Source organism: Prinia subflava, chromosome 4, assembly GCF_021018805.1.
Source record: "Prinia subflava isolate CZ2003 ecotype Zambia chromosome 4, Cam_Psub_1.2, whole genome shotgun sequence".
NCBI classification, from domain to species: Eukaryota; Metazoa; Chordata; class Aves; order Passeriformes; family Cisticolidae; genus Prinia; species Prinia subflava.
The window spans coordinates 40,922,045-40,942,890 of NC_086250.1; the positions used below are offsets into that span (position 1 = coordinate 40,922,045).

The following is a 20,846-nucleotide window of genomic DNA, read 5'->3' on the forward strand; positions in this document are numbered from 1 at the left end:
GCACAGACTAGTTTTAATGTAGCTACAGCTTGTATTTGTTATTTTTCTTATTGGCTTATTTTGTTGCCAGCTGTAGACTGCACTCCCCATTTCAGACAACACTTTAATCTGTCTTGTTCAATTTTAGACAAATGGAATTTTAATTTGAATGGAATCCAGTGTTTTCATTCTATTTTCACTGCCAGTTAGAAGATCATCTTTTGTGTTAAATGTAGCTTAAATGTGAATTCTACATCGAGTCTGAGTAAACCCAAAGAACTTCAACAGCAGCAAAGACAGGTGGATAAAGATGCAGTACCTGGGGTGAGTACTTACTGATTGAGGAAGGCAAAGAGGTATCTCATCACTATCAGGACCGACCTGGGCAAAGTAAGGAGGAGTTTGCGGATGTGAAGAGCCCTCTCATAGAGATTGTCTATTCCTGCAAACAGAAGAAAAGTATTTTATGTTCCCTTGTATATGATTGTTCAGTCAATTTACTCAATATACTTTGACTCTTTATCATCACATGCCTCTAGTCTAATCTGTCTAATTTTGGTTTAGTAGAAAAATGAGATCTGGAAGTTATTCTCTCATTAAAACCACACAGCTTAAAAGTACCAGTTTTTACAGAAGATACAAATCTGTCTAAGTCAAATGCTGGCCACCTGCTGCACTTAACAGCTCACAAAACCACAGAATCAGTACATAAATAACCTGAAGGATCCAAAGAAAGATGTTGGCCATTCCTTTCAAATAGAGATGCATTCTTTTTTTCTGAATGTTCACATCAGATATATAATCCAACCACTGAGTCTCTCTAGCAAGTTTTCTTAATCAGATGTCCACCTATAACTCTCTTAGAGGCAAAATAGGAGAAAGGCCTTATTTTTTTGCTATGGAGCCAAGAAATGAAAAGATTGAATTTTTCTCAAATGATTTCATGATTTTAGCAGTCCATGGAAATTCTTCTGAAGTGGGAAAAATCATCTGATAAAAGTATCAGTTCCTAATGTCTTGTAACAAGGATGCACTATCGTCTATGTTGGTCAGAAAGACTATGTGGCTGCAAGTGGGGCAATGGGATAAAAGCTTGGACTGTTTTTCAAAATAAGCAGTTTTCAAAATATCTCAGTTTTTAACTCAGTGTGTTTTTTGAGTCCACAGTAAATTACACTGTTGGAAACAACCTCAAATTTCAGTAATGCTTTTTATGTGAGCCAAGAAAGTATGCTGCAATTAACAACAACTAGGGGAAATCTTAGCAGACTAAGATGAGAAATTCTGTCCAGTGGCACTAAAGTGGATATTCAAAAATTTGGAAATCAGAAACAGGACCTGATTCCAATAGCTGAAAAGTCAATTGCACCACAAAATGTGGTATTTAGGAGTCCAGAATTACTGGTGTATATTACTTATGTGCTCTTTGGTATGGCTATTTCAGGATTTATTTGAAGATGCAAAATGTGTGTTGACTTACATTTCTTGGAAGAAAACCGGTATCTAGTAATTGTTATTTCGGTATTAAAAACTAAGCATTAGAAGAGCACGTTGGCAGCAAGACTTTTGGTTGCCACCTAGAAGTGTTATAGTTCAGTAGGAAATGCCAGTGCAGCAAAAGGGTGAGAGATCTGATCCCACCCGAGTATTCACAGGAGATTCCCTGGCTCAGCACCACTAGTGTGCTGGGAACAAAAGATTCTGGGATGGGGTCAAACGGGCCTCCATCAGAATTTCTGCAGGACAACAGCCTACCATTATTTGCATGAAGAAAGTCCAATTGGATTGTGGTATCTACTTGAGGAGCAGAATAGCAGAACTCTGGCAGGAAGTAAAAACCTATTCCCCAGCAGAGAGCCTGCAGACTGGACAATGTCCCTGGTGAGCTGCTGCAGAGCTGGTAGGAAAAAGGACTGCTGACAAGCTGTATAATTTATAACCTAATGAGTCACTCTCAACCCAAACACTAGCTGGAAATCAGTTCAAACCATCTCAAGTGGAGCATGGGACCTGAAATTTATTTTTATGTTTCTTGTAAACATGGACTGCATGAGTCAAGAAGTATTTCTGGTTACTGGTTAAGAACTGGTGTCCACGGCAGGGACACGCTAAGTCTGGGAGCTGCCTGCACGAGGATCCTCAGAGCAACTACAGCTCTCCTTTCCCAACTGATGCATCTTTCAACACTCCTGCTTCAGCAGCACCGTGTGCTGCATGTGGGAAGCTGGAGGGCAGTTTTGACGCAACACCAGGACTTGCCTTCTGCATTACAGCCGTTCCTGGCTAATGCCTTGTGCTGCAGTCCTGCCTCCTCCACACAACTCTGGAGACTGGCTGTGGGCCAGGTTCAGTCATTGCTGAATTCAAATCAGACCTGGGAAATGCACCAGGATGGGACCCAAGATGGGTTCAAAAGCTCCTTCCAGCAGTCTGCTGCCTGTATGGCTGCAATAGCTCTGTGTAAACTAGTGAGCTAAACCAGGATGGGGCACACAGGCAGGCAACTACCACTCAGAAGTTATCACACTCTCCAGTGTGCTTGTGGTCCCTGCCGACTACAATTCTTCCGAGCAATCCCTAGACAAGTTTGGCAGTGCAAAGATGGCAGTGTAGGTACAGAGATTCTGGCTGTGTAGTCATGTGTTGAACTATCTCAGCCGTCCTACCAGGAGATGATCAGTACTAGGTACTAGAAGTGACCCGAACTCCATGCTGAAGCAGTAACAAGCCACACGTGCTTGAATGAGATGCGTGTGCTTCCAGTACTTTCCTGGTAACCCAGACCCAGTTTCTATGAAAGTCCTTTATTGAAAATCCAAACTACTGTCAGGTGGTAAATTTATATGCTTTTCCCATTATTTCAAGAGCTTTTATTTCCCAGCACTGATTTAAAAGAGCTGGGTAATGATGTATTCGCATGCTGCTTTTTAAATGTGGAGCTGAATTTCATCGCTGCTTGAGAATATGCAGCACCTGAGTGTTTGGGTACTTAGGAAAGATGGAATGAATACAGAGCAATCTTCTTACATGCAGGCAGAAAGGATTTGCAGCTCTGCTGCTTCCCATGCAGAGGAAAGCTAAAGCATTGCTCTGCCTCCACTGGCTTTGTCGAAGAGAGCCCCAGGGCAGAATGGCCATCCAAACTATAAGCTGGTTGCTGCAAGGGAATACTGGCAACCTCAATGCTGGAGAAAGCTGGATATGCCTCCCCTCTCACAGTACTTCTGTTGGAGGCACTCTTCTCATTAGTCTTTTTTTACCTGAGTGCTTGGTGAAGTATTACCCATTTCTCAGCTAAGAAAACAGAAGTGCTTGATATGACGTGATTTGCCCTAGTAAGGCAATTTAACTGCTGAGCTGAAATAGAAATCAGGGGATTTGAAAAGTGGTTCATTACTCTAATGATATGATGAGACTCATATTCCCAAAGACAAGCAAGAGGACAAGCCTGCGGCAAGGCCAAACACACTGAGAATTAATGTATTTTTTTCTGACTGTGGAGAGAGACAGGGAAGAGAGATCTCTATGAAGGACACAGGAATATCAACTACAAATCAAGACTAATGTCAGTAAATATCACACAGTAAATGGTTATTATTTTCTAGTTCTCAGAGCAAAGCAAAACTTCTGGAGCTCTGGTCTGACACATCTGCCTTCCAGAGCCATTTCTGCCATAGGGGTCAAACCTGCAAGCAGGAGAGCATCCTGTCAGCAAAATGAGAAGCTGTTTGGTGTGGGAACACCATGCTTCTGTCAAAGCAGAGCACAGGAGATACTTGTAGGGTGAAACTAGAGGAGGGGAAGGAGTCATCTTCTGGGGTTTCATGACTATAGCACTTCGTGGAAGAGCCAGGTACCTGAGCCCAGAACTATTAATGTATTTTCATCAGACAAGAGTGGAACAATGTACCCTAATAATGTAAGGAATTTTATTTTCTGTGTATCCATAACATTATCAAGACATCTAAGTTTCTGAGGTACTTTGGATCTAAGAAGCTTCCACCACTCACTGCAAAAAATGAAAAACAGAGAGCTCAGAGGTCATTTAAGTCTACAATCTTAGCCTCTGACTTCACTTTAATCCCCTTTGAGAGATGTCTGTTCAATTTGTTCATAAAATCCTCCAAAAAAGGCAGATCACAAGCTCCACAAGAAAATCTGTTGAGGTGCAATCCTGCATTGCTCTTGGAAAAGATTTTGTTTACCAATCTCACATCAGATCTCACACCTTCCTCTGCAAAGGCTCCATGTCCTTGATCTGGATGAAGGAATCCAGATGAGGTTAATGTCATTGCATATATTTATCAGCTAGCTGCCTCTCTGTCAGCCACAGGCTAAGGACTGGTTCTCCATCACATGAGATAGACATAAATCCTAGGCACTCAAGCCTTGAAATGTGTGATCTTCAGTCTCCAAGAACCTCTTCTGGAGAGGCACTGTCACCTTCACTTACTGTAGAAACATACAGAAACAATGAATCTCTACCCTTCTCTTCCAGGAGAAATAACAGTTTTAACCACCTGGTCACTCACAATGAGGTTTTTGCAAAGGTAACTCTAAAGTGAAACAGATCAGAAGTGAACAATCTACCACAGAAGAGTAAACAAATCCTGAGAGCAGAGAAAACACAGTTGCTAACAGAAGCCCCCAAACACACACACACACACACAAACAAAACTAGATTAGAAATGAAAACAGGGGTACATTAATCCCAAGTAACATCAGGAAAAAGTAAATTAAAGGTTAATTAAACAATAACTCTGAGGTACTGGAGCATGTAAAAGGCAACATACTCAAATACATAGATGCAGTGATGCAGAATACAAGCCTTTTGCAAGATAGCAATTGCTGGTGGTTTCAGAGCATTTGGGACTCACTGGACAGCTGGATACTATATTTTTTTTAATTTAAAGAAGCAAAGGAAGCATTGTACTTGGCTGTACACGTGGCCTCTCCTGCTGGAGGTGAGACTCGGTTATCCAGGTGAGAAGGTTCAGCCTGGGAGCAGGCAGAGCTCAGAAACCTCAGGTCTGGACTGCGAATGTTTGACCAGATTTTCTCAACAGCCAGGCTCCATGGGCCAATCTCAGCATGAACAACAGGACTGCAAACGTTTGGCAAAGGGAAGTGAGTATGGATCAAAACATATGGAAGGGAAACCTGGTGTCAGCAACGAATGAATTGTGTTACAACTAACATCCAGTGCTGTGCAGCGTAAGCATATTTCACAGCAACGGCAGCACAAAGGAGGAAGCAAACAATGATAATGAAGATTTCTCTCTACTCTAGGACCACGGCTTTGAAGGATAAAATCCAGTGTCATATCTCTTTGTGGGGGTTACTTGCTATTTCCACTTGGTGTGCTGCCTACTAGTAACAGAGTGAATGCCTAATGCATATTTTACACACCCTGTGAATGTCAAATGGGACTGAGTTACACTTGCAGATGTAATTTTTATGGTCAATTTGCAGCTGACAAGTTATCTACATGAATATGTATTAGTGCTGAAGTTAACAATTTGTGCCTCTTTTCATTTTGGTAGATGAGTCCAATCCAGCTCAAAGATCTGTACATATTAACTCAGCAATGCCACTTACAACTCTTTCAGATCTATTTAAGAAGGCTTTACAGGAGAACAAACCCAGCAGTCTCCACTGTCACCTAGGGAGGAAAACACTTCTATTTTGTTGAAACTTATTCATGGAGAGTTGACCGTTCAGAATAGGTTTTTTAATGTTTTAAGTAATGGGCAATAGTCTGGAAAAGCAGTGAAATAATTTTCTTTCGTAACATTTATCTCTCTAGGTAAATAGGCACTGCTGGTGGCAAGGAAGTAAAATGGTAAAAATCAGAAGAAAAAAAATGTAAGTTTTCATTCATCTTGCCATTTTTGTCTATGAAATTTAAGGCAAGGGGAATGAAACCATGAGAACTGTAATGCTCCGTGCAGATGTTAAGCAGTCTGAATAGCTGAGGTGTGTCTGCAATCTATGTAAATGTGCACTTAAGTAAGCCATGTGTGTAAGAGCTCACATCAGGAGAGAAACTGCAGTCCCCCAGCAGTGAAGTGAATTACAGCCAGCCCTACTGAGCTCAGCTTCTGCACCTTCTGCCTCCACATAGCTCCTGTTACAAACACTTGTCTTGTCTTTGGCCCAATCTGTTCCTACAAAGGGGCGGAAAGAAGTGCACTGCGACTTTCCTCCTTCCCACTCCAACCCTGGATTGTCCTCTGGATTACAGAATGCTGCTGGGACCAAGAGCAGCCACTCCTTAAGAAGAGAATAAACAATTATGGCCCATAATCAGATGGATTCTTTATGCCCTGTTCTACCTTTCATGCTTGCTCTGGCCTAGAGCATGTAACTTGACCCAAATTTTATCTAAATTAGATCATAAGGCCAAACAGAATAATACTGTTCTCATGAGTGTAATTAATACAAATTGCCACAAAAATCACAGTAATTTCACATTGTTTCCACTGTATTTACAAAATGGAAAGTATCAACTCACAATGCTCTATTTCATTTAGAAATATATGCATAAATGTAAAGGAATTTCTTGGAGGCTGTACTGAGGAAAAGTTCCTTTTGCAGCTGTAGCCTCAATTATGCCTGACATCCATAACTGAGTACTTCAGTTTCAAGGAGTTTTTCACTGGCAACATTACATTTCCATATAAAATGTGTGACATTCTGCCCTTTTACGGTTTTATGTGAACATTAACTTTACAAATTTGCCTTCTCCCTCTCCCTTTCTGTAACAATTCCTGCCAACGATTAAGAAACCACATAGACATTTATTTTGAAAAACTATTTGAAAAGAATGTTTATTCCTTTCCTCACTGTTTTTCAGATCATGAATGCAATATGAATTAAGAGTATTAAAAAAAAAGCTTAATTAAACATGTGAAAGTTTTCTGGAATTTATATATCAATTGTGATCTAAAAAAGTTACAGTAACCTATGTTCTCACAGAAAAAGGGAGTATGGTCCTGCTCCCATTAGCAGGAAGATCAAGATATATATATATATATATATATATATATAATATGTGAGGCCACATAAGCACAGAAGAAAACCTAATACAACTATGACTGATTCAAAGTCTGAAATGCAGGAGAAATCTTGCCTAGACAATTCTCCTTTCTGCAAGACATCCAGTGTTAAGGTTAAAATATAGCAATGGAAATGGTGTTCTAGGCCCTCAGTTTATGGCAGTATGTACCATGTAGGTGCTACATAGTGAATTTCCAAATGTTGATTTGTTTTGGTTTTCTTTCCCAACAAAACATTTTTATTCCTTGGAAGTGGTGCACCATTCAACAAAGCACATAGAATAGTACACAGCTGTAAAAATACTCCACCTCAGGCTCCTCAGATAACCAGAAGATGCAGCCACACAGCCCCTTGATCTCAGCATATGGTTCTGGGGCTGGCTCTGGGTGCAAGGCACAAGAGCTGTTTCTTTTCTCATACTTCACTGAAACTCCCCCCACTGTGACAATACAAAGTAAACTCAGCCCAGTGTGCTCAAGAGAAACCCCCCTTTGTCCCACCTCGGTCCACACCTAACTCTCCTCCCTGTGCTGAAGGCATTGAGCTGCCATTTCACGGCACCCCTAATGATAATCTCATGAAAACCAAGCCAAACAACAAAATCATCCCCGCCATGCTTCTCCCAAAACCTGTAAGAAAACAGATCTAGGACTCTTACAACACATTATCAGACTAAAATCCTTTGCTTTCTTGTGCAACAGCAATAGCAGAAGTCAAAGCTAGGAGAACTACTCAGTCATTACACCTTGTCTTGACAAACTGTCATAGAGATGACAATTCAGATTTATGACACCATCAGAGAACACTCAGTCTAAACCAGGATCAGATGGCAACACCTCTTTCTCAATAAACATTTTAAAATGTTGTTGTGAAAAGCAGTGACTTTGTTCCAGGCTATTGTTGTTACTGATTTCAGTTCTGCTGCATGGTACTATTATTTAAATAAAAGGTGTGCAACTCTTTCACAAGAAAACAATTCAATGCTGACTAGGAATATGCAATAGTCGGACATTTCCTATGGAAAACAAGATCTAGCACTAGGGATCTAGTATCCACAGCCATTTTTCTTGAAGTTCTTAACAATAAAATAAATACTTATTTCAGGATAACTGAACTGGAACCTCTCAGACAGTGTTGCTCTGAAAGTCTGGTGAATCTCTCCTGCCTGTGCAGGTGCCACATACATCTATCTGCTCAGTCCATTGAACTTCTACCCCTCCTTCCAAATACCCCATTCCCTCTCCAGCATCTTCAATGGTGAATGAGAACTCTGAAATCATCCAGGCTCCTCTTCTTGGAACATATTTAAAAGGCTGTTTTGGGCAAGTACCTTTGTATCTCCTGAGCATTCACTTGTGTAATCTCTGTAAATTGAACACTCATTCATAGTATTTTACAATTTAGTTTACAATTGTATTTAAAGCTCTTCAACACAGCAGGCTGCAGTCACATCTTCACACATAAGAACAACCATTTATATTTTTTTCACTGTTTAAGTCAAAATAATGAAGACTTTCTAAAGAGATCAAATGGGCAGAATCTGACAGCAGAAACTTTGAGAAAGAAATCTGGTACAAATGTTTCATGATGAAAGTGATTATTCATTTGAACAATTTATCCAAGAACGTGGTAGATTTTCTATCAACCAAAGCCACTAAATCAACATTTTTTTCCAGCAGATATGCTTTAATTCACCCAGAAGTTATGGAAACTGGCACAGGATTACTAGGTAAAGTTCTATCATCCCTGTGATGCAGAAAATCACTCAGTCAAAATGATCCTTTTTTAGATTTCAATTTCTATGACTTGCAGAGATTTTCTGGGCTGTGGCACCACAGTCAGTTAGAGCTGAACTGAAGCAGAACCAGGATTATGCTTCCTAAAAAGACAGTGTCCCCCTCAGCATCAGGGATCAGACTGCTAAACTGTGGGTTTCAGGTCTTTAGGACTCCTCAGTGCCATCAAGTCTGTAAATAGCAGCAGCTGCAGAAAACCCTGCAAAGAAAATGAAACACAAAACACCACACATAGATGTGGTCACAGTGATTCATGGATTCGTAGCCTCCTGGAGGAATTACTGCAATCCTCCCCATGTGGGAAGTGAACTACACACACTGTGTCCCTCAAGTTGGGACCCAAAAACCACACCTGATTGCCAGCCTGGGACACTGTGCACCTATCTCTTGGTGGCTCTGTCTGCTGGGCTGAGACCTCTGCCAAAATAACAGTTTGGAGAGCTTGACCTAATTAATATCCCAAAGGACTGGCTCTCATCACCTGTGAAACTGTCTCTTCCTCCATTAGGCTGAAGAAAGCAAGTTATAAAGAAAGGGTAGAAAGGAAATTCTTCCTCAAAGCTCCTCTGACCACTGTGCCCACAGAGAACAGCAACTTTGCTGCTGGCTGGCTTGGTCTGACCCCTCGACACCTGCAGGGGTCAGTGAACTGGAAGAGGTTTTGTGCATGTCACAGCAATGCACTCATCCACTGACAACTTCCCAAGTGACTCCAACCTCTCTGTGTCTGCTGTGAGCACCAGGAGTGCACAGATCATGTGATGCTCGTCCAAGGCATCCCATTACAACTCGTGTGTGGCAAGGCACACCAGGCTCTCTCGCAGACACCACGCAGCTGTTCCCCTCCATCCCTGCACTGAAGGGTTTTCTGGGCTGGATCGGTGGTTTTCAGCTGAGCACAACAAAGGTCCAGAATCACACAATGTTGAGCAGTTAGTTACTTATTCACCAGTGCTGACCCCAAGCTGTGGGCAATGAAAACCTTGGAAAGTAACACAATCTGTTTGCATGTTCATGACTTCATGCACTTCTGTCTGCCTCGGTGCACAGAGGAAAATAATAATGTGTTTAAATTTAACTATCCCTTGTACACCAAAAGATATTCTTCCTGCCCTATTAAACAAAGAATTGTACTGTACATTAATCCCACTGGAAAAAGGGAACAATCACAGCTGTGAGTATGACTAACAACTGAGCCAGACTGCTACATATGGCAAACAATCTCAGGAAAATTTGTGAAGTTAGTTCTTTTTTCAGGCTACTATTGTGTATCTGAAAGTAAATTTCTATCGAGAAAAACCAGAAATTTCTACTTACTGATACAAGAAATAAGATCATTAAATCTTTCCTTAGGAAAGACGGGATTTTCCAGCCCTCGGAAATAGAGCTTCAGTACTCCAGCAACTGAGTTAATGTCATGGTTGCTTTGGTCATCTGCCAAAGGATTTTCACCTTAAAAAGTAAATAAAGTGAATGAATGAACACACATGCAGAAGCATGGAACATTTTTATAAGTGAGTGACATTTTGGGCGGGTTTTGTTTTTAGTGTGTGGGAGGTGGCAATGCAAGCACTCAAGTAAGATAATAAACACTGATTTAGAAATCCCAGGCTATGATTAAACTAAAAAAAGGCAGCCTAAGTAAAGCTTCCTTAAAATTACATAACCTAGTGATCTCTTAGGTCCTGAACTTCCAGTTAAGTATTTATGGACATACTGTGATTTACAGTTGGTAAAATAAAAGTGCCAAATGCTCTTAATTGAATAGAGTTTTATTTGCAGACTTTTATTTGGAGCCCTACATAAAACAAATGGAGTTAGATCACTCATAAAAGGAAAATGTTTCTTCATTCTAAAAAGTTAAAACATCAGGAATTCATGCAGCCATTTTGTTAAAAACCTAACTGAAACCTCAGCCACGACTGCACTATTTTACGTAATTTTAAAGGACTAATCTTTATTTTGAAACACTTTAAAATGTAAGGATCTTCAAGGATAACACTACCCAGGAGGAGGAGTTAAGAATAAGCAGATTTAAAAGCTGCAGAATGGAGGGATGTGGCTTCACTGAGCAAGTGAAAACAGCTGCTTTATGTAACTTGTCAAGGAAAATATCAGGTTTTACAAGATATATATATAACTGATACTGTGGAGCAAAATACTTTTATTCACAAGCCTTCTTGCTCCAAGGGTTTTGTCATTAGCAGATGATCTGCAAAAGTTTTAATTTTCCCTAGAAATTAAAACAACCCAGCTTTTAAGACTCAAGAAAAAAAAGAATGCAGGATTTAAAAAAAATGTAACAAGTATTGCTTTAACACAGCTGGAGGATGGCTGGATCCTGGTTTCCCTAGCAGAGCAATCCTAGGCTGGGTGTTGCAAGTCACTGATATTGAAAACGCTGGTTTTACTTCCTGGCATTTTTCATGTAATTCCTCCTCTGGGGGTGAAGTTTCCTTTGGAAATGAAAAATAGAATGACCCTTTTTTTTTACCCCCTATCTTCCTGGATTGTGATGCAACTTTGGCAGAGGGACCAGAAAGCTGAGCACTTGTATTCCAGAAGATCAAGCAATGGGACTTTCAAATTTCATTAAGTAGTCTCTTGAATCAAATTAAACCCATTACCTTTTTTTAATGAGGATCTTTACAATAAAATACAGAAACTATTATTTGAAGTTTACTATTAACAAAAAACTAATGTTTACAGTTGATTGAAGAGTCATATGTTTTGTCTAAAAATTAGAAAAACCTTCAAGCTCCTGGGACATAATGGGGCAAAAACATGCCAATGCCAACACTGTACTTCATGTTTAAGCATGTGAGGGTGCAAAGTTTCAGGTGCAGTACACACAGTACAGACAATCTGTCTAAATAGCAAAGAAAGTAATTACAATTTAAAAGATTTTTAAATGTCAGATATTAAGGTGTTCAAAATAAATAAAATCTAATTACCTCTCTCAAATGAATTTTTAATATCATTGACTTCCACCTGGGAACCAGACACTCTAAAAATTCCCTGATGCTGAAGACCTGCAGAGAAGATGGGAGATAGTGGTGAAAATTAATTTAATTTTTAATATACTTTAAATATGTATTTTAGAAACAAAGCTGTGGTGTTAAATGAGTAATGTAAAAGATATACAAAATGTCAGGGCCATAATGAAATGATATAGGTTTTTTTTTCAGAGCTTACCATATAAATTTATAAATCTGATGCAGCTTTCCACAATAAGAGGAATGACTTGCCCAGAATCCTGCAAAAACAAGAGCAGAATGAGTGAGCTGCAGATCAGAAAGAGGAAACCTCCCTGCTATAGCCTCAACATGAAAATGCACTTTCTTGGTCAATCTAGATGGACATACAGTGCTGGCAAAAAAACACCCAAGAAAAAATATCACTTCTAACAGAGTTTTCTTCCCATTTAGGGAGGGAAGAAGAGGAACAGGTGAAGAAAAGGATTATGGTTCTTAAAATCATTTAGTTGGGAAATTCAGTTCTCTACTTCTGTCACTGTAGCTGGCTAACACTGTATGTGACATCTAAGCTCGTGCATGCATTTTAGATTTTTGAAGCAAAATGAGTTAGAGCAGCAAATTTGCCTTTTAAAAGATTAAGAACAATAATTCATGATGAAGATGATTCCTCTGCATCCATTTAACTGACCCTTCCTTTCCTGGTGAAGAAAATCCCACATGGACCTAATTACACAGGACCCAATTCCTCAGTGTGGGGGTTACTTTGTTGTTTGGTAGGGGATTTTTTGTTTTGTTTTGTAAAAATAAGTTTATCACAAACCATTTCTAAGGCTTTTCTGGATTTGCTGGACTGTTAGAAGCATTCTTGGAGCAGAGGCACCAAATGACATTGCATGGGGTACCACAATGCCTCCCTCCTGGCTGGGAGCCCTGCTGAGGGCTCTGCTGGATTGTGTGCCCTCCCACGGGGCCCATGCTGGCCTGGCAGGCTGTTTCTGGCTGCTCTCAGTGGCTGCTGATCCCCGGGTGCTGAACTGCAGCACTCTGAGCTGAGCGTGTTCAGCTGCTTTTCTCCACACAAGGTTACTGCAAAGGGAGGTGACAGCCGGGATGTCCCCACCTGCCGCTGGCACAGCTCAGCAATCACAGCTCCTCATCTCAGCAGTGACACAGCACTAGGTTTGCAGCTACATTTTCATACACAAAAATGTTTTAAAAATGGAGAAAAAGCATTTGTGATGGGAGGGGGAGAAGATGACTATACACTAATTTTCAGTGAGTTACTTGTCTTTTCTGTTAAACTGCTCATTTTCCAAAAGAACCATCAGAAACTTTTTGTTTTGGCACTTTAAAAAGTGGATCTTTTAATCCAGGCATACTAGTGACCACAAGTTATCAAATATAGATTAAAGACATAAATAATAGGATTAAAAAATTATTTGGAAAAGTTGGTGCTTATGCTGCAGAAATTACTGTTTCATAAATAATCTTAGAATTTCTTGTCTTGGAAGCTGTAATCTTTCTTTCCAAATGAATTTCCAATATGTAAGTGCTCAGAGAATTGACTAATTGATTTGGAAGTTTAGTATAAAATCAGTCTGAATTATAAAATCAGTAATTAAAAACCACCTTGTAACTCAGAATACACATTTCCTCTTACAAATTAGTACTTCATTTTCATGCTAAACTACACTAATGGGAAGTCTATGAATTAAGCTCAAGCAGAAAAAACAACTAAGAAGTTTGAAAAATAACACACAGTAAAGCAATGAAACATTGCACTTCCTGAGGTAACCTAACCCCCCTAATCTTACATGTACTCTGTGCTGTTTTAGTGGGGCTACAAAAGACTATTATCACTAACTATGCTATTTAAATTGTGGCTTGTTTGTCTTTTAAGTGAAAACCTAGCAAAGACTGGCTAGGCAAGAATCAGCAATGGTTGGATTAGCACTTCCTCTTTGACTTGTGCCATGGTTCAGTAACAGCTAAATAAAAAACCCCTTGGAATACGTTAGTTGTTAAATCCAGGAACACCATCATCTTCACCAACACTGAGCAGCCTGCCTCTCCAGAAAACCCGAGTATTAGAAAAAATGCACCACATGCACCCACACCTCACCTCCTGTTAGTACACTGGATCATGCAAAGAATGTAAAGCCCAGGAAAGGATAGTGTTTGCAGTAAGAAATTACAAAACAACCCAAACCCCAAATCACTTTCATACTTGGTTTTGGAGAATCTATTCAGAACCACACAAAACCTAATACTTAAGTAATACCCTGAAATAATCTAAACTAACAGCTTTGCCTTTTGGATCTAATCAAAGTAAAATAATTTGAAGTAACAATCTGTGTTGGTGAGTGTCAAGAACAGTGACCCTACTGCTACTGTGAATTTAATCTGATGTGTGTAGTCAGTGAATGTATGCTTGTGACTAGGTGTAATTTCTTATGATGCGAAACTCTAACAAAAAGCAGTTTGGCGTGACACTGTATTTCACTGGCTGTGCCTGTCAAAATGACTCATCCCTATCAGGAATGACATGGTCTTTGGGCAGAGATGCTGCCCTAAGGTAGCTTCCACATTGGCAAATTTGTCATAAGGCTACCAGCTTTTTTGACCTCTCTCCTTTTGAAAGACTAATTCTGTAGGACTCCCCACCTGCAAGTAAGCCCTGGCAGCCACACTGCCATAACCCTCGTCTCTGTGAGGTAAAATGATGGGGTAGCATTTCTCCTGATTTGCTTTGTCCTTCTGTAGTCTAGAGGCTTTCATTGTGAGAATTTCTGCTTCCTTGCTTACTTTCACCCTTAAGCAAGAAACTGTTCATGATGTTCATCTATTTCATCATGTCAGGATTTCTCAATCTTTGCATTTCATGGCACCTCCTGTGCAACAACAATAATAACATAAAATAACAATTGTTTTCCCTTTAGTTGTACTGAGGATGACTGAAAGTTTGATTCAAAGACAGCTAAATCCCTACAGTGCCACTGAACACAGAATTTGTTCTGCAAAATGTTTGCCACTAGCTATATTGAACAAGAAGAAATCCCTGTAACATTCAAACCCTATTCACAGAGCCTTCAGTCAAGATTTTATTCACTGTATTTATAAATGTATTTTTATCATTTTAAAAAGATTTCTTTCCTGTAGCTGTGTCAGCTAGCATCCAGAGGCACAAACTGTGATGGGCGGATCCTCAAAAATGAGTAAGGAAATATCCATCGTTTAAGACTACAATCCCTCCAGAGATCTGCTCTGGTTTAGTTTTGCCTGCTATATTTGTACACTCATTTCTTAATGCAAACTTCTCCCTCCAGGTCTTTGAAAGAACTTATTCTGAGCCAGGCAGGAAAGCAACCCGAGAGCGAGGCAGAGCCGGTTCTCTTGTCACCAGAACTATACCTGATGTCTCGTGTGAGAGTTCCTTCGGCCTCGGCTAGAAGCATTATTAGAAATAAAAGTATGAGAAAGAAGATAGTAAATACAGAAAAGATACAAGATCCAGAATAGCGGTGATCACAATTTCACACAATATAATAAATTCCTAAAGTCATAGGAAATCAAAATCTGGATATCAAACCCAGGGGAATACTGCTTCTCCACAGACTTTGAACACTGGATGTTATGAAAACAGCAAGCAGGAAATTGTGGTAAGTTGTGGGATGCACCACTACATCCTATCTTCTACATGAAGCTCAGTTTCCTATTAAAAACAGGCTGACAATACTATTCCTACTTGATTAACAAAACTGTAGGGAGGCTAATGTGAGAAACGAATCCCTCTCTTTCCCTTTGACTTCAGGAAGTATTATATTGATCAACTGGGAAAGAAGAGCCCCAGGACAGACTTGAACATAATGATCTGCCTCAGCATTTGTGAGGTGGTGACCATTATAGTAAGAAGTGTTGAGATCAGCCACTGGGGTGGCTGGTGCCAGTACCTTGATGAACGACTCCAAATCACCATTAAACAACTTAGCACTATACTGTGATCGGGGTCTGGGCTTCCTGTGTTTCTGGGGCTTAGGGGGAAGATTTGGAGGCCTAAGGGAAGGGAATATGATTACTGAGCAAGGTAGAATTAAGTCACGCGATAAAATGAAATGTCTGTAAGCTCATGGCAAAACAACAGAACATTGTAAAGGGAGCATTAAACACAGTACTTATCAAATAAAGACTTTCCATCACATTTAAGTGTAATACATTAAAGAGTAGAGTACTCCCCCATTAAAAAGTACTCCCCCATTACTTATGGATAAATAATGACATTCTTTATGATTCCCTGTTTTGCAGTTTTACCACATGAATTTATTCCAAACATTGCACAATCGAAATGGCCTTTTTTGTTGTGGTCATGCATAAAATGTGCAGCAACCACTGGAATTCATCCTGCCAGCCACGGCAGAACACTCAAAGCACCACTTATCAATCAGGAAAGTTGCTTCATGCTGGAGAAACTTCAAATGCAAATTAAGGCTGCTCAGCACACTCCTAAGATGCTTCAAAACCAAACTCTGCATTTTCAGATAGAGCTAGGAAGGTTAAACAGCCTTAGCCTTGCACATCCAGCCATCAACAACTCCACACACTAGAAGAAACACCTTGTTAATTAGCTAACAAATTAAAAGTACATCAACTTGAACAAATAAATAAAACCAGCATAACACATAAAGAAGTAAAGGAAAAACACACAAAACTCTGGTCTACAAAAGTTTACCTAGTGTGTTACACGTGTGGTGACTACAACTGAAAGCCATTACAGGAAATAAATACTGTTCTCTAGGTCACAAACTACTTTGTGAATGTCATGCCAATAGCTACATGCCAACAGCTTCCTTAGTTCCCACGCACCAGCAGCTTCTACAGGTTTTTCTGGACTTAGCAAAAAATCAAATGTTTTTGGGGGATCAATGAGAAACAATAAGGCCTAGAGCATTCAACAGTGGGACTTTATTTTGTTTGAGTACTATCTGCTGTTTTAAACTCATCTTTAAATATATCCTCTTCTCTTCTATAATTTAACTTTGACCTTGGAGAACATTTCTGTTTGCATGTCTCACAGTCCAGAAACATAACTGAACCTTGGGGCAACAGGCAGTGCCCAACCAAAGCCCAGGAGCTGAGGAACAGATGGGCAGGCCCTACTCCTCAGAGTATCTTTCCCCACTTTACTAAGGTAAAATCATTGCCTAAATCCACCATCTCCTTTCAGCTGTTTACACAGCAGGGAACTTAGGATGAAGTGAGCCTGATGAGTCGCCTGCATTGGAGTTAAGAAAGGAGGTTTTTCTCATTAGACATAAACTTGTTGATTTCCATGCATTCCCAGAATGGTAGCACCTGGAGGCAGAGTTAAAGGTACGGTTGTCAGAATTGATGTCAGAAATTGGGAAGAATGCTTTGATTTGTAACTGCCTTTCAACTGAGATCATGTAAGGAAAGTAGTTGAGTAACTCCAGCTTTACAGAGCTGGGAAAGAACATGGAGCAGTGGGATAAAATCTGATGTAAAGTCTGTAGAGATGTCCTGGGAACACTGGAACCAGGAAAGATGGTTTGGGCATTGAATGAAGGCATTGGGCAAGGATGTATTGCATGGAAAGGGAAGGGAGGAGTGAGACCAAGCAAGCTGGGCTGGATGTTCCTGCTTTAGCAGGGCACACTGCCTGTAGCAGTGATACGTACAAGTGGCAGCTGCAAATGCAAGCAGTTGCCATTGCCCCCTCCTAGTCTCTGGGGGCTCCAGAGCTCATCTGGGTTTATAGCTGGAGGCAGCTTCAAAGGTGTGGCATTACACAAGTGAAAACGTCCGTGCAGCCCAAAGCTGGGAGATCTAACACCGAACCCCTTCTCTTCTGTGGATATACAGAGCCATTTAAGTATGGGACACATGGCTGCTGGGGGAGGCAGGTATTTGTGTCCAGAGCTAGGTTATCAAAGACACAGCCCATTGCCCAAATTTATCTTCCTATAAGGTTCTTTCAAACTCTGTATCCTGACCAGGTGAATTACAAATATGAGAGGCAAGGTATCTCTGACAATTGAAAAGTATTTCTTTTTGAGCACTAAAGTGCCCCCTTCAACTTCCAAATTTGATGTGTGATTCACAAATATTTTTAAGGATCTCCCAGCTTGTCCCACCCCTGACACTGGCCAAAGCAGCTCACAAAAATGAGGAAGATGAATGGTCTGATCCTTTACTCATCAGCACGCTGAAACACAAATGCTGAATGTTAAAACACACAGGGTCTGTACACAATTTATGTAACAATGGCAACAAGCCTTACAAAGTTGTTCTAAAATTTGTAAATTCTAAAATTCTACCAATTTTTTAACTCTAAACCAAGTCAGATAAAAGATCTTACCTTGTTGTCATGTATTCAGCCCTGTGACCTAGAAAGTTCAATGAAGAGAAAACAATGATTTCTAGGTTTTAGGTTGAAATTCTTGGATCTAAACTATATTTAGCAAATTATTTTTAGCCCTAACTTTCATACTACCAGCAAAAGATATACTATACAATGAACAGGGCACTGTAGTTACCTGCTATGTCCACAGTTCCACTTAAAATACAAACACAACCCACATTATGGAACGACTTTTAAGAAGCCTGCTCAAAGATATAGAACCACTTGACACTGTAAATAATTTCAAGTAAAATTCCAAACAATGTCTATTGTTGGTGCTCATATGTTTCAGTGGCTAAATCAGTATGGAAATAGAGCTGTGCCAAGATTAGGTTACATCTCCCCCTGTGTCTTGTGCCTAAACCTGTTCAGCGCTGAAAATGCAGAGCTCTAGACACAAGTAGTTATTGAAAGACTCCCTACTCTCTTTTCTCTGTATATTGCAGGAAAAAAGTACACTATCACTGAGAAACACCAGAGAGAACTGCAGGAAATTGTAAAGAAGAAAGTATCATATTCCAGAAAGGCTCCTTTGCAGACCAACAGACCAGTAAATCAGGCATGACTGACTCATCATAATGAAAAGGAAAATAATGAAACAGGACAAAGATCATGGTATGATAAGTTTCAATGGGCCCAGCAGTGCCAAAGGGAGATTGTGCCCTATTAATTTATTAAAAGTCTTTGAACATGTCAGTAAAACACTGGATAACAAAGAATCAGTTCAATTAATTTACTTAAGCTTTCAAAGGCCACTGGTAACTTTCTTCACAGGAGGTGACTAAAGAAACTAAACAGCCATGGATAGAGTGGCAAAATATTCTCACTGATCAAAAACTGGTGAAGAAATGGGAAACCCAGTAGACTTACATTGGTCTTTTTCTGTCATGGCAAAAAATGTAATAGCCATTTACTCAAGCCTTCCCATTAGGACCATTTATGCAATCCATAAGGCATTTATTAGTATCTTGAGAGATCACAGCAGCTAAGGAGGCAGAGCACTGTGCAGATGACTGAAATACTTTTGTATCAAATCCTGACAAAACTATGAAGCCCTTTAAAGGGGTTACGTGACACACAGTGCAAACAAAATTCACCATTAACAGGTTCAAGTAAGGTATTAGGGAAGAATTAATCACCTGTGCCAGGGAACAGAACTATGGATATGACCTTTGAAAATCACTCTGAGCTTCACTTGGGCTAGGTCTAAGTACACTTCCCAATTTGAAAGTGACACCAAACCAGCTTTTCAGACTCCGGGAAGAATGAATAACAGTGATATGAAAAACATAGTATTATGTGCCAGATGCATGCAAAGTACAGCACAGTACTGAAGACCCTAGTCTGAAAATATATTTTGCAGTAGTAGAAGAGTGTGGATCCCTTCAAAGTGACACAAAGAGAAGGCTCTGGGAATAATTTCAGACAGTAAGATGTGACTCTTGTTGGCATCTATTTTAGATAGGTGAAAAAGAGAGATCAAAGTAGAGTATGAATAATAACAGAAAAAGAGTAAGCTAGGGATTTCTCCCTAGTCAGGTTACTAAGGGAAATTCACTGAGACTAAGAATCCAAATAATAAATGTTAGTAAAACAGAAGATGTTACAAATGCTGTGCCTGGAGGATTTTAAACACATCTTTGATATTTAAGGGCAAAAGGTGTCTGGGCCTTAGGGGCAATTTCTTCTATAACTCCTTGTTTTCTTTCATGTATTTCCCTTTGCTTTATTAATTTCTTCTTTCAATAGATGAGCCTTTGGATCAGGACTAATATGAGCATCAGCGTGCTTCCTACGTTTAGTATAAATTTCATTTGAGCATTTCTTATTTACTTTCCAAGTCTGTAGACTTGGGAAGTAAATAAAATGCAGATTCAGCACAGAGCACTTCATCTATCTTCCCTGTGCAGATCATGAATATATATCTGCTGTGTTCATAAACAGCAAGACTGTAGTAGGCAGGTGATGAACCAGAACAGAAGCCAAATGCTGTCAACATTGTGGACACCAGATGGGAACCTGGACCTATGCAGCCTACATCCTTACACTGAATAGTTTTGAATAAAAGCAAGAAAGGTGCCAAAGGAAAACCTGCAGTTGAAACAATCCTCTCCTTCTCCCTAGCTTTACTTAACACAGCTCACTGTGTTATTTGTCTGCAGTCTTGCTGACATGAAAGTTTCCAGAAAAGGCAGTTTGAGGGAAGCAAGGGAGCCATTCATGTCCTACAAATTCATTTCTGTATTAGCTACAGCAATAACATTCATAATTCCACTGTAATTTGATCCTTTCAATCCTCCCCATTCAAGAAACTTTCAGAATCATTGTCCTCCATCCCAGCCATGGGCATTTTAACACAGGACATGCCTTAACTGAAGTGGGTACTAGAACTTTTTAACCTGTAAAAATGATGGCTTTCCCTCCAAATATCAGCTTTGAATGCAGATGTGTGTGTTTGAGGTACTATTTGTACGTGCCATGCTATGGTGTTGGGACAACAAACATGTGCAAAACTCCTGTGGGCAGCACAGATTAACTATGTGGGGGCTACAGATGGTGTGTAGAAGGGAACTCTTCAAACAGAACAGTCCAAGCATGCCTCAGCACGGCACAATGGCC

At 40.0% G+C, this 20,846-nt stretch overlaps 1 protein-coding gene across 3 annotated transcripts in view; it reads right to left on the reverse strand.

The window, feature by feature from the left end:
- SRGAP1 (SLIT-ROBO Rho GTPase activating protein 1) overlaps positions 1-20,846 on the reverse strand; it is a 145,922-nt gene that overhangs the window by 19,559 nt on the left and 105,517 nt on the right. For 2 of the 3 annotated variants that reach the window (XM_063396559.1, XM_063396557.1), the window contains 6 exons: positions 18,186-18,213; positions 15,763-15,865; positions 12,030-12,090; positions 11,789-11,866; positions 10,152-10,286; positions 316-421 (listed from right to left, as the gene is read on the reverse strand). In XM_063396559.1, coding sequence (XP_063252629.1) covers positions 316-421; positions 10,152-10,286; positions 11,789-11,866; positions 12,030-12,090; positions 15,763-15,865; positions 18,186-18,213 — 511 coding nt within the window. Of the gene's footprint in view, positions 1-315; positions 422-10,151; positions 10,287-11,788; positions 11,867-12,029; positions 12,091-15,223; positions 15,258-15,762; positions 15,866-18,185; positions 18,214-20,846 lie in introns of all 3 variants that reach the window. The other variant, XM_063396558.1, reaches the window with a different exon arrangement.